General features: G+C 42.9%; 1 protein-coding gene across 2 annotated transcripts in view; it reads left to right on the forward strand.

Moving 5' to 3' along the window:
- LOC138949228 (serine/threonine-protein phosphatase 1 regulatory subunit 10-like) overlaps positions 1-6,840 on the forward strand; it is a 41,374-nt gene extending 34,534 nt beyond the window's left edge. The window contains exons 17-20 of one of the 2 annotated variants that reach the window (XM_070320998.1): positions 738-966; positions 2,267-2,353; positions 4,050-4,259; positions 5,178-6,840. In XM_070320998.1, coding sequence (XP_070177099.1) covers positions 738-966; positions 2,267-2,353; positions 4,050-4,259; positions 5,178-5,284 — 633 coding nt within the window. In that variant the 3' untranslated portion in view covers positions 5,285-6,840. The remainder of the gene's footprint in view (positions 1-737; positions 967-2,266; positions 2,354-4,049; positions 4,260-5,177) is intronic. The other variant, XM_070320999.1, reaches the window with a different exon arrangement.
- The last annotated feature ends 7,881 nt before the right edge of the window (positions 6,841-14,721 follow it).

The raw sequence follows: 14,721 nt of genomic DNA on the forward strand, positions 1-14,721 counted from the left end.
TTGCAAGAAAAGGTAACTCTTCCACAACCCATCTAAACCCGACGGAGTTATTTCCGAAAATCGTCTATTGGTGGTGCAAGGCTGTAAAAAAAAAATGTTGAGGTTTGCTTGGATGTTATTGAAGGTAGAGTTTTGAAATCTTGCACGTTCGGATAATTTATTGTGATTGATATTATGTATAAATCTGAGGCCTGATCTAGGAACGCTGAAGAAGAAGAAGAAGATATTACATATGATGAAGGCGAGTTGTATGATTATTTGCACTTGTTGTTGAGGGAATGTGTTACTGTTACTGAGAAGTAGCTCCAGAGGAACAATGTAGAGAAATCCATCAAGCCTGTCTACAACCACCACCCAAGGGACTGAACCAAAATGGGTTAGACAGATGGTCGCTGTGGAAATGAGAATTATATAGTGAAAAAAACACCTCATCGAGAATCCTTTAGGGTGGTCCTAATGAGCAGGATGGTACAGGAGGTGGTCGCAAGGGCAGGTTTTGACTATTTGGGAGCCTGGTCAAAATTGTTAATGTGGTTTTAATCCCTGATCAGAAGAAGGTAAGACAACATGTCATTTTCCTGAAAAATATACTGCAACTTTGATATTGCATGCGACAGGGTACTCTTTTACACTGCCTGGCATTGTGTGTCATGTTGTTGAGATTGTCATTATAGACTCAAGCAATGTAGCATCGTACTCTTTAAAACAAATCAACAAGCCAGCCTGTGTGTTTCCAGCAAGGCGGACCCAACAACAATACGGAGGAGCTGATCAAGAAACTGCGTATAGCGCTGGAGCCCATGAAGAACCAGATCAACCCCCCCATGCAGACCATGAACCCCAGCGAGGCACAGTTCAGACCCCCGGGTCCACAGGGTCCCCAGGGACCGCAGCGCCATGGTCTCCTTGGCAACGCTCCACCGGGCTTCAACCCCATGATGGGGCCCCGCGCTTTCGGCCCGCCAGGTATGGGGAGGACTTTTGTTGTCACTGCTTTGTATTCTCTCGGTTGCTAGGTGACTGGTTCTGCTTCATTTTCACTCACTATTGTGGTCTGTTATTTAAAATGCTTACTTCCCATTGTTTCCCTGTTTTTGACTCACATGCGAAGCAAAAGTGAGTCTATGTACTCACCCGAGTCGTCCGTCCGTCCGTCCGTCCGGACGTCCGGACGTCCGGACGTCCGTCCGGACGTCCGGAAAACTTTAACGTTGGATATTTCTTGGACACTATTCAGTCTATCAGTACCAAATTTGGCAAGATGGTGTATGATGACAAGGCCCCAAAAAACATACATAGCATCTTGACCTTGCTTCAAGGTCAAGGTCGCAGGGGCCATAAATGTTGCCTAAAAAACAGCTATTTTTCACATTTTTCCCATTTTCTCTGAAGTTTTTGAGATTGAATACCTCACCTATATATGATATATAGGGCAAAGTAAGCCCCATCTTTTGATACCAGTTTGGTTTACCTTGCTTCAAGGTCAAGGTCACAGGAGCTCTTCAAAGTTGGATTGTGTACATATTTTGAAGTGACCTTGACCCTGAACTATGGAAGATAACTGTTTCAAACTTAAAAATTATGTGGGGCACATGTTATGCTTTCATCATGAGACACATTTGGTCACATATGATCAAGGTCAAGGTCACTTTGACCCTTATGAAATGTGACCAAAATAAGGTAGTGAACCACTAAAAGTGACCATATCTCATGGTAGAAAGAGCCAATAAGCACCATTGTACTTCCTATGTCTTGAATTAACAGCTTTGTGTTGCATGACCTTGGATGACCTTGACCTTGGGTCAAGGTCACATGTATTTTGGTAGGAAAAATGTGTAAAGCATGTGAGTCGTATGGGCTTTGCCCTTCTTGTTTGTGTGTGTGCTGTGTTTGTGGTGGAATAGTTAGGGTTGGTTATTCGTTAGTGTTGTGAAAAACAGTTTTATAAGACGAGTCTTAGGCTTCCTCATAGCTTTTACCATTGTTCGTGTTTTGCATGTAGTGTGTTCACCTCTGACAAATTCATGGTGTACAATTTAATTGCACTTTATTCTCGTTGTTTCTGTATTTGCTGTCTCTGTCTTGGCCTTTTATACACATTCATCCCCCTCTCACCTCTGCTTGTTGCATGTGAACTTTCTCATGACCCCCTTTGTTGGTGTCGGGTGTGCCCTTGCTTCCCAGTCTTATCATTCCCAGTCTGATGGCCTTGAGTGCAAAGGGTAAATAATTACTGAAGGGTCGTGATCTTTTCCTTTACTTTCAGATCTTGTTTCACTAAGCAAGAGTCTCAACATTTGCCACTTGTTACTTAAACTGCCATCACCTCTACCACCACAGATTATAACCATCGGTACCACATTTCCCCCAAAAGTTCTTTCAATACTAAAACCTGTCATTGATATATGCAAAAGTGTCACAAAATGTCTCAATCACATTTGGTTTCATTCATACAGAATTTATGTTAGAAGGGACAAAATATGCAGGAAAATTGTCAAACAATTTTTGAATGAAAATGTTTATCACAGAAGACTTGTGGAATGTCATACTTTCTGGGGTTTTTTCTGGAGCTATGAAAGATCTTTCAATCACTTGACTTTCATAGTGTTATATCTAAAAACTATAATTGAAAGAGAAAAAAAAGAAGAAAAAACACACATTGAAGACAGGTTTTATTTTTGATGAAGTTATGTTCACAATTTGTTTGGTTGAGTTTATTCTTCACTTTGAGATTTCGTTTCTGTCAACACTTCAGCATTAGGAAAGCTGAAAAAAAGTTACATTTATTTCTATTGTGACCTGTCCTGTTCTTTGTTGCAGTTTTTGACATGTATTTGCTTTACCCTCCTGTGTTTCATTCCCTACCCCTTGCAACACTTACAAAAAGTTCTTTGGTTCCTTAACTTGTGTTTGTGAATAAATTATGTCTTGTTTCTAATCCAAGAAATATTATTTTATTTGATTTTCACACTTCCCTTGAAAAAAAAAATTCCTGAACAAAATCTAGTGACTTGAGAAAGACATTTGATTACTGACTGCAACGGTTTTACATAATCCTTGAAAGCCATTTTGCATAACTCTCATTTTCAGCTGATGTCTTTATTTTAATTTAGAGAGCATATTTTCTGTTTGACCGATACAGCAGTAGCAGGAGTATGGAAGAATGTGTTGTGGTTTCCTAGCAAACATACTCCCATTCAAGATTGTTATATGTGACATTTTGTACCAAGTAGAAGTAGAAACAAATCATTTCCAATGTATTTCAGTGTGGGGCATCGCTAACAGTTGCATGTCATTCAGTGTGGGGCATCACTAACAGTTGCATGTCATTCAGTGTGGGGCATCACTAACAGTTGCATGTCATTCAGTGTGGGGCATCGCTAACAGTTGCATGTCATTCAGTGTGGGGCATCACTAACAGTTGCATGTCATTCAGTGTGGGGCATCGCTAACAGTTGCATGTCATTCAGTGTGGGGCATCGCTAACAGTTGCATGTCATTCAGTGTGGGGCATCGCTAACAGTTGCATGTCATTCAGTGTGGGGCATCGCTAACAGTTGCATGTCATTCAGTGTGGGGCATCACTAACAGTTGCATGTCATTCAGTGTGGGGCATCGCTAACAGTTGCATGTCATTCAGTGTGGGGCATCGCTAACAGTTGCATGTCATTCAGTGTGGGGCATCGCTAACAGTTGCATGTCATTCAGTGTGGGGCATCGCTAACAGTTGCATGTCATTCAGTGTGGGGCATCGCTAACAGTTGCATGTCATTCAGTGTGGGGCATCGCTAACAGTTACATGTCATTCAGTGTGGGGCATCACTAACAGTTGCATGTCATTCAGTGTGGGGCATCGCTAACAGTTGCATGTCATTCAGTGTGGGGCATCGCTAACAGTTACATGTCATTCAGTGTGGGGCATCGCTAACAGTTGCATGTCATTCAGTCAGGAGCACATGCATGCACAGAGAAAAGCTAGCAATCTTTTTTTTCATCCTTTAAAAAGAAAAGAGAGTTGTTGAAAAGTGTATGAAATGATGTGTTTGCAGGGCCTGGAATGGGAGGCGGTGGCATGGAGGGCGACTGGAACAACATGAACATGGGCCCCGGGGGACCACCAGGACCAGACATGGGCATGCGGGGCCCGGGTCCAATGGGCCCAGGGTTCCACCCCATGCAGGGGCCCATGCCGGGCCCAGGAATGGGCGGCAACGGCCCTGTCATGCCGGGACCTCGCATGAGGAATAACAGGAGACCTGGTAAGAATGGGTTTACTAGCATTACAAATAAATTGTGTTTCTCTCTCTCTCTCTCTCTCTCTCTCTCTCTCTCTCTCTCTCTCTCTCTCTCTCTCTCTCTCTCTCTCTCTCTCTCTCTCTCTCTCTCTCTCTCTCTGGGATTTTCTCCGTCTCCCTCTCTGTCTCTCTCTGATTCGCTCTCCCCTCTGATTAGCAAGATCTAGATCAGCACTTTTGAGGATGTGTACGGGAACGTGTATGGGTAACGTCATCAAATCTGGTTTTTACGTCACGCGTTTGCCAAGATCTGCAGTCTTGGTGGAAGCAAAACAACGTATGCATTTGGAACATTGGGGGGAAAAGTTAGTCACGGGTGATGCAATATCTACATGTACACGTACAGGTTTTTGCTACACATTCGACCATCTAGAACACTGTATTCTCTCTGTCTCCCACTCTCTCTGTCTCCCACTCTCTCTGTCTCCCACTCTCTGATTCTCTCTGTCTCCCAATTTCTGTCTCAGTGTCTGATTCTCTGTCTCCCTCTCTCTCTCTTTCGCATTCTCATTCTCATTCTCTCCCCCACTCTCTATCTCTCTTTCACAATCATTCACACCATGAAGTATGGAAAGTCGTGTTTGGGTTTGAGTCATATGCAAGTTATCAGGCAGCTTTTCAGGTGATTGATATATAATAGAACTCCCCACCCACCCGTACCCCCTTTTTAAGACCTTCACAAATCTGGGAATATCAGGTCTTTGAGAGGGAGTTTTAAAGTGGAAGTAAATTTGCAAATGATAAACAGAAAATGTGAAAGAAGTGAATCAAAGGAGGGACGTCTGGGTTTTCACACAGCTTTTAAGGTTATCAATATAATGTACCTGCTTATCTATCAGGATTGTTCAGTACATATTGATGATGCCTTGAGTTGTGTTTCAGAGAGGAGAAACGTGTGTAGACATTTTGTGGCACCCACAGGCTGCCGCTTCGGCAACAGCTGTGCGTTCCTGCATCCAGGCGTCAACGGCCCACCGCTTGATCACTGACCCCGGCTGTCCCTCTCATCATCATCACCGTCATCATCACTCTGCCATTGTTGCCAAACTCATTCCATCACTGCAAAGACTTTGTTTGTCATTTTCATCATCATCGCTGTCATCGTCGATGTAATCGTCCTTCCAGGGTCAGCCTCTTCCTCATGCCATGCCCTACCAGTGTGTTCACAACAGACGCTGTCACACTTCCTTAATCACTACCAAGACTGTTGTTGTCATGCCCATCATCGCTGTCATCGTGATAGTCTTTCCAGGGTCAGCCTCTTCCTTAAACTTGCCCTACCAGAGACAAGAGACGTTGTCACACTTCCTTACTCACAAACAAGACTGTTTTCATCATCATCGCTGTCATCGTCCTTCAAGGGTCAGCCTCTTCATCAAGCCCGGCCCTACCCGTGTATTCACTAGAGACGTTGTCACACTTCCTTAATCACTACCAAGACTTTTCATCATCATCGCTGTCATCGTCGCGGTCCTTCCACGGTCAGCTTCTTCCTCAAGCTTGCCCTACCAGTGTGTTCACAAGAGATGTTGACACACTTCCTCCCTCACAGTATTCCAGCGTCAAGGAATCAAAGAAAGCGGTCTTCCTGTGGTGCCTGCTTGTCTGAATGATGATATACATGTGCTCTGAGATAGACTGGCAAAAAGCTTCTGTCCAGTCGGGTGTTTGATCAACAGTGGCAACCTAGTCTTTCACTCATCAACTAATACAGACCGGTAGAGAGGCAGGCACTACACATTGGTGAACCTTGGTCGACATTATTGTCGGACTCACAGAGAGACAGAAATGCTGGTTTGGGAAAAAGTATGCCACTTGGAGAAGGCAATGTGAATGAGTTTGTTCTTGATCTGAACAGTATGTGTTTGTAAAGCGTGCAGAGGAAATATGCAATTGTATAAATATTTAGTAAAGTAACAAAAGTGTGGTGTGTGTTGACTCGGTTAGTTTGTCATCATGAATTTATGTGTGAATTGAGAAAGTAAGCGTCAGAAGTTGATTCTGTCTTGCACATTTCATCCTCTTGATTTGCGATGAAAAACAAGATGCTTCCATCATTTATCAGCTCCACTCTGTATCACTGCATTGCTCTACTTTTTCATTGCAGTATCATCTACATCAGTGTTCACACAATTGCATGACTTGTGAAACTAGCCACCTTGGTTAGTGGTTTGTGCATGTAACACATTTTCAAGATCACCATTACTGTCATTTGATTTCATTATTTAAAAAGATTTGCCATTGCTATTCCAAACCACATTTGCCATGGATGGATGCATCGGTGTGCATATTTCTGTATAGATGGTTGCTTGCTTGTCACTGTCAGTATCTGAATGCATGTGTTTGGAATATCAGTCGCATGAAGTTGACATAGGATATGTAACTGTGAGTGTTATGTAAATATACATATACAAATGTCTGAGAGACATGCGTGAATGTTTTTTTAAATGATTTTTTTTTTCTTGAGCGATGAAATGTTTCTGTGGAGAGAGAAAATGCTGTTACTGTCATGTAAACGTAGAAAATTAAAGTTGGATCAGCTGCCTGTGTATGATTTGAATGATGCAGTTGGTATGGGCAGTTGATGATTAAAAAAAAAAAGTGAAGTGTTGTGCATGTCTTTGTGCTTTCTCCTTGTGATAAAGATTATTAAAATTGTGTTAGGGAATGAACGTGTATCAATTTTTTATTTTAGGGAAAATAATTGTTTTGAGTTCTAATCGCATTTTGACTCCTCATAATGCCTAGCAAAACACTTTAGCGCAGGAATTTGTTCAGCATTATTTTGGAGAATAGTGTCACATTTTCAAGAAAAATTCGGTTCCGTTTCAACATTTTTTCTCAAGAATTAACTCGAGAGGATTTTATACATGTCTATGCTTAACTTCCATAGATTTTTGAAATACTTGTAAGAACTATGCATTCAAAGTAATTGGCTTTGATACATACCGAACCATCACTTGCATCTCTTCTTCTTCTTTCTTGATGTGGACTGGGTTCATCCGAACGTCTGTAGTCCAGCGGCGGAGTACTGAGTAATTGGTTACTGGTGGTGGGTGACCCAATAACTCCGAGAAGATGGTTAAAAGTATAAAACTATTTACACGAAGAGCTGCAGGGTTACTGTGTCAGCGAGGCAAGTCCGTGGGTACGACCCAGACCAGCTTGGAAGGACTCCAGTGAAGCAGCAACTGTGGTCTTAGGGTCGAGCTTGTTCCACTGACGCAGTGTTCGGGGGAAAAAGGAGTTGAAGAGAACAGGATGGGATGCCCTCTCCTGGAACAGTCTCTGGGCTCCTCTGGTGCGGCTGTCGCCAGAGGTGTAGAACTCGGCCTTGTTGATGTCGACTATTCCGTTGTTGATCTTGTAGAGCATAGTGAGGCGGTTGGCGAGTCTTCTGTCGGCGAGTGGTTCCCATTGGAGGGTCTTCAGCATGCTGGTCACACAGCCTGGGGTCCGATCGCTGTAGTTGTTGTGGACGTAACGGGCTGCTCTGCGTTGGACTTTTTCAAGCTCCGTGACGTCTTTCTGAGAGATCGGGTCCCAGACTGGCGAGGCGTAGTCAAGGACCGGTCTGACCATGGCCTTGTACGTAGCAGCTCTGACGGTGGTGGTGCACTCCCGGAAGTTCCGCCGCAAGAAGCCCACAGTTCTGTTGCCCTTGTTGACAGTCGCTTGCACGTGGCTGCTCCAGGACAGGTCATCAGAGATTAAGGGCAGACCGGGTAGGCAAAATGAGTTATTTTTGGTCTCATACACCTTTTTGGGGTTGTTGCATTTTTCACACCTTTGAACATCCTGGAATGCATTCAATAATCTGCTTTTGTCATTTTAGACATGTATTCATGTAAATAAAACCATTTTCAAACCGATGTTTTGTTGTTTTTGTCTGTGTTTTATCAAAAAAATCGAAAAAATGGTCAACTTTGGATACTCCGTGCTGGTAAATGTGCGCACATGACATGACCCTTCGCTGTTCAAACTGTGTGGAAATTTCCGTTCTTCAAGATGACGTCATCACCGTTGGGGAATTTCCGTTGACATAGGCACAAAGAGAGAATCCGTTCCAACCGAACCCCGGAATTAATATATGCAAATATATGTAGGTCAAAGGCATTTGGCGCAAGCGCAGTAGACAACTTATCAGTCCCCCGGTGTCAACAAATCCATGACGTTTTCACCGATTCAGCAGCATTTTTCAAAGTTTTGAGCTGCGGAGAACAACCCTAACATTGGAAATGTTCGGCATAGTGGCAAAAAAATATCAGAGAAAGATGAACCAGCAGCAGCGAACAGTAGAAGGAAGTAACAACACTCCGAAATGAACCAACATGATCGTATTTAAGCAGACGACATTCTAAGATTCTTGACTCGACGAGGTGGGTTTTGCTTCTTTCTCTTTTCGATCTTGTTTGTTTGACAACGTGATTTATTGCACATCGTTATGTTGTTGTTGTTGTTGTAAGAATGTGTTAGGGTTTGCAGGTAAATGATAAACAGTTTGTGTCTGAAGTATTTTGCGGGTTTCTTGATCCATGCCGCCGCCGCATCCCCCCCCCCCCCCCCCTCCCTCCCTCGATCATCTCTGTGATATCTCTTCACAACCCCTATTTTATTGTTCTTCGCTGGCCAGTCCTTGAGAGCTTACTATGGTGTAACATGTCATCAGTATTCTTTGTCTGGGGTCAAACTGAGAAGCAGCATCTGAGCGATGTACGACTGACACAGTTTCTGTTTCTGGTCATTGACCGTAGGAAAATAAGTACCAGGTACTAGAGAGCGTTCTCTAATTCTAAAGGATTGGTTTACACCAGCATGGCTGACCAACCTATCATTGACAGCAATATTGTTGTCAAATCTTTTCCATTAACTAAGGAATAAAAAAATAGATCCAATTTACTTCACCAAAGAAAAAAAAAGAGTTAAACTAAAGGACTGGGGATGCAACTCATGAATCAAAAGCATAAAGATCACCTGCAAACAGTGCTAGGTTTAGGAAATCTGAAAATGTATACACACACACAGAACACACACACAAAACAGACAACAGACAAGAAACAAGCAAATACATAGCAAGTGTGATGAAATAAATTAATTTTAAAAGAAAAATATGAAAAGAAAGAAAGAAAGAAAGAAAATAATTCAGCTAGTTTCAGTATTAGTTCCTGTGTGTATGTGATTGTGTGGTTACTCAAATCCCATAGTAAACTTGACATGTACATTTTGTGATAGGGGCCAATTAATGAATGTCTTTTGTGTGTGTGTGTGTGTGTGTGTTCGTCAACCGACATGTGGGTACGAGCCGCTGAGGTGGTTGTAAGAAAACCCGCCTGGTTCAGTGGTTGGGGGCTGATTGGGATTTCTGATTTACCAGCCTAGCCAAAAAGTTGAGGTACACCCCATGTAACATGGTCATTTGCAAAATAAAGTACAAGCACTTATTGACGTTTATATTGAGTCTTAAAATTTGCAGCTTATTACAAACAAAAACCATGGACAGTTGTATCAAATATTAAATCAGTGTTTGTGTATTTATTAGGTTGGAGCAAGGGGAGAGCCAGTCCTCCTGTGGTGGCAGCGAGGAGAAACATTGACCTGATGGAAAAGTTTGCTAAACCGGAACTACCCTCTTCCACAGCAGAAACATCAGCTTTGCCATCTCCTGACCAACCATAAGAAGATACAGATACTTTGCCATCTTCTGACCCATCACAAGCAGATATGGATACTGGTACTGTGCAACGTCACTCCGCTGACATGTGTTGGGCTTTTGTCAACATTGATCAGCTCAATCTATTGCTGAAAGGTTTATATCCTGTACTGAATGCTTGTCTGATAGCAGTCTGATTATGAAAGAAGGTGATGCATCAGCCCAAGGATTTGCACAGGCCCTGCATCTGGAGTGCATATGAGTGTCCATTCAAGTCTGCAGTTGTTTACTCTTCTCCCGGTGTTTGCAACGCTTCGGGTGGTAAAGTTGCATTTTAAATAATCCGCGTATGACCATGTTGGTACATGGAAAGGGACATTCAGCTTTACAGAAATTTGCTGCAGTGTTAGGATTGAGCACAGAAATACTGTAATTAAAATGGTGCAACTTTTGAATGGCTTGATAGCTTTGTTCCATTTGTGTATATATAATTATGTAATGTTGTTGATGATTTGTGAAGCATCATTTCTATGCAATGGAATAAGAAATCAGTGCATCCGTTGGGTTTTTGTGAGTCTGACAGTTTGGTTCTGATCAATATTTTCATATCAGCACAAACACAGATAATTGACTTTTTTAATGTTTTCATATGATTTTTTTTTTAAATAAAAAAAATCTGATAATTTGATTATCAAATCATTTCCCCTTCATAGTTAAAGTGTTTTTCTGGTTAAAAAAAACCACCCCATTAATTCAAGCTCTACTGTGGTACTAGTTTACAGGGGTACTAGTGAGACTCTTTTACATGCTGTTTTCTCTACATGTAATTTGAGACAAAATGTGGTAATTAAAATGTTGTAACTTTTGAATGGCAAGATGGATTTGTTCCAATTTTGTATATGTTGTTTATGATTTGTGAAGCACCATTTCTGTGCATGGAATAAGAATACAGTGGATTCCTTGTGTTTTTATGAGTCCGACAGTTTCGTTTTGATTCATATCTGCACTAACATAGATGAGTTTTCAAATGATTTTTTAAAAAAAGTCTGGATAATTTGATCGTCAAATCATTTCCCCATCATAGTAAAGTGGTTATTCTTATAAAAACATATCAATTCAGGCTGCACTGTGCTACTAGTTTGAGGTACTGGTTGGAATCTTTCAAATGCTGTTTTCTCTGAATGTAATTTTCAGACAAACATCTGTAATTAAAATGTTGCAACTTTTGAATGGCTTGATGGATTTGTTTCATTTTTGTTTATGTTGTTTATGATTTGTAAAGCGTCAGTTTTGTGTATGGAATAAGAGTTAAGTGCATTGGTTGGGTTTTTATGAGTCTGACAGTTTGGTTCTGATTCATGTTTTCATATCGGTACAAACAAAGATGGCTGTTTTCATATGATGTATATAAAAAAAATCCTGATAATTTGATTGTCAAATCCTTTTCCCTACATAGTAAAGTGGTCATTCTGATAAAAACATATGAATTCAGGGTGCACTGTGCTACTGGTTTTTTTATGTACTGGTTCAAATCTTTAAAATGCTGTTTTCTCTGAATGTAATTTTCAGACAAAACGCTACAATTAAAATGTTGCAACTTTTGAAAGGCTTGATGGATTTGTTCAGTTTTTGTATATGTTGTTTATGAGTTGTACAGCATCAGTTCTGTGTATGGAATAAGAGTTCAGTGCATTGGTTGGGTTTTTATGAGTCTGACAGTTAGGATTTCATGTATTTTTCTTATCAGAACTGAACCGGTAACTGAAAATGCTAAATTAAAATAATATATTGCTTAGAAATGCTTTTCGATACACAGAATTATTAAACACACACATATTGCTGCAAAGAAGAAAAATTGGATCAAAACATGCACTGGTTCACAAACTGCAACATTTTAAAATAAGCACATTTTATAACGTTTTTCTCACATTTTGGTGAATAAAACCCCCAAAAATTGCTTTTCACTCAAAATTTAAAATGGTTTCCCTTAATTAGGTTATTCTGCTTGCAAAAATCAAACAAGCAGCAAGCTGTTTCCAAAATAAAAAAAAAAAGTGCTTGCCTACCCTGTCCCCCCTTAAGACCCCTAGGTACTTGCTGGATGGTGTTGTTTCCAGAGTCTGTCCATGGAGGCTGTAGGAAGTTGGCAGGATGGGCTTCTTCTTGTTCGGGGCAATGCGGATGACGGTGCACTTGCTGGGGTTGAACTCCATCTGCCATGTTGATTCCCACTGTTCGAGGCTGGATAGGTCCTGTTGGAGCTGCAGACTGTCCGCTGGAGAGGATATACGTTTGAAGAGTAGGGAGTCGTCTGCAAAGAGTTTGACGCTGCTGAACTGAACGGATTCAGGGAGGTCGTTGATGAAGGCTAAAAACAGGAGAGGACCCAGGACGGTCCCCTGCGGAACTCCGGACTGCACTCCGATTGGAGACGATAGGACGCCCTCCAAGGCCACCTGCTGTTGACGCTGACTGAGGAAGGCAGAGATCCACTTGAGGGTGTCGTTTCTCACTCCGTAGTAAGCCAGTTTCGTGAGCAGGCGGGCGTGGGGCACCTTGTCGAAGGCTTTGGAGAAGTCCAACAGGATGGCGTCGACCTGGGCTCCCTGTGCTAGCTGCCGGGCAATTTCATGGACTGTGACGATGAGCTGAGTTTCGCATGAGCGTTTACGCCGAAAGCCATGTTGACAGTTGGTAAGGATGGCATGGTGGTCAAAGTGCTTCATGATGGAGCTGTGCACCACGTGCTCGAGTATCTTGCAGGTGATGGAGATGAGCGAGACAGGGCGGTAGTTGGCTGCAAGGTGTCGTTCCCCTTTCTTGAAGATAGGCACCACCCAGGCCTGGCGCCAGTCAAGCGGGACCTCCCCAGTATCCAACGAGAGCTGGAACAGTCGAACAAGGATGGGCGCCAGTTGGTCAGCAGCCATCTTCAAGATGAAGGCTGGAATGGAGTCTGGTCCAGTTGCCTTGTCCGTCTTCAGGTTCCTCAGGAGCTTGCGGACACCACCTTCGTCAATGTGGATATCATCCATCGCCGGGAAAGGGCTGTCGCCCATACTGGGGATGCGAGATGTGTCCTCGGTGGTGAACGCCCTCTGGAACTGTTCGTTCAGGATCTCCGCCTTCTTGGCGCTGTCGCTCTGCAGGAAGCCATCTGCGTTCTTCAGTGGTGAAACTCCAGCAGAGTCTTGCCCCTTGCTTTTCACCTAGGCCCAGAACTTCTTGCTGTTTGTAGTAAAGTCTTCACTGACGATGTCTTCCATGTACTGCTTGTGGGCGTCTCTGATGTGGAACTTGACCTCTTGCTGTAGTCGCCTGTACCTGTCGCGGTCACGCTTTTTCCCTGTCTTTCTTGCTTTCTTGTGGGATCGTTGTTTTCTTCGTATGGCTCTTCTGATGTCAGTGTTCATCCATGGGTGGGAGTAGCGGCTGGCAGACATCTTGCTTGGTACTCGGTTCTCCATGATCTCATGAGTCTTGGACTTGAGAAGAGACCACAGTCCATGGACGTCATCTGGGGCGGCCATGAATTCAGGAGTGAAGTCAAGGAAGTCTTGCTTGATGCCCTCAGTGTCGGCTTTCTTCCATAAGGTGATTTTCCGGCGAGTCGGACATGGTCTGAAGGGGGCGAGGGCACAGTCGAAGAGGACGATGTCATGGTCGCTGTTGCCGATAGACGGTAGGGGTCTACAACGCTGGCTGAGGCCTGGGTGTGTTGTTATGATCAGGTCCAGGGTGTTGCTCTTGCGCGTAGGGAATCGTACTAGCTGCTCCATGCCAGCGTCTGCAATGGTGTCCAGGTATGCTCTGTTCACCCGCTCTGGGTACTGGCGTCCAGCAACATTAGTGGTATTCCAGTTGATGTCTGGTAAGTTGAAGTCACCACCGACGATCAAGATGTTCTTCTTTGCCTTTTCTTTCAGCTTGGCAATTTCTGATGTCGCCTCTCTGGTGTACCCCTCATCTGTTCTTCTTGGTGGTCTGTAACATGAAGCTAAAAACAGTTTCTTTCTCTTGGAGATCTGGATAGTGCCGCTAATCATCTCCACATCTTTCGAGCGTGTGACGTCACTCAGCTGGAGTTCTTTCTTCACAGCAAGCAGCACTCCTCCGTGGGTGTCTGTAGTTCTGTCGCGTCTGTCGCATCTAACTTACTTTTCCTTGGTATTTGTTTGGCATGGTAATTTTACTATAAAGTACATCAAGTTGTGTTACTTTGTGCATGAGAGCATTGATTCACAAACGCACATTTTTTGCCAAATGTAAATCTGTGGTCAGGGAACACCATACCAAGTATATTTTCTGTTTTGGCTTTATTTTGCAGAATTGCAAACTGTGATGCAAAGACATGTAGGATTTATTGTTCCTAGACTCTCCAGTGCTATCAATGATCACGCTGAAGATAGGTAGACTTCCCAGGCAGCTGCGGTTGGTTCATGGTTTTTTAGGATAGCTTTTTCAGGATCAATGATTATATTTAATTATGTCAAGTTACTATTTGGCTTTGTTTTTTGCCCTGCATTTGGAACGGATTGTGTGAGAACTCGGCTTGGTGGTGTGTTACATGTGGTCTACATAAGAATTTGTTGTGATGCAGTGAATTGCTGAAAATAGTGAGTGGCTCTGTATGTTTGGTGAGTGTCTGAAAATAGTGAGTGGCTCAGCATGTTTGGTGAGTGTCTGAAAATGGTGAGTGGCTCTGTATGTTTGAGTGTCTGAAAATAGTGAGTGGCTCTGTATGTTTGGTGAGTGTCTGAAAATGGTGAGTGGCTC

Source organism: Littorina saxatilis, linkage group LG15 (genome assembly GCF_037325665.1).
Source record: "Littorina saxatilis isolate snail1 linkage group LG15, US_GU_Lsax_2.0, whole genome shotgun sequence".
NCBI classification, from domain to species: Eukaryota; Metazoa; Mollusca; class Gastropoda; order Littorinimorpha; family Littorinidae; genus Littorina; species Littorina saxatilis.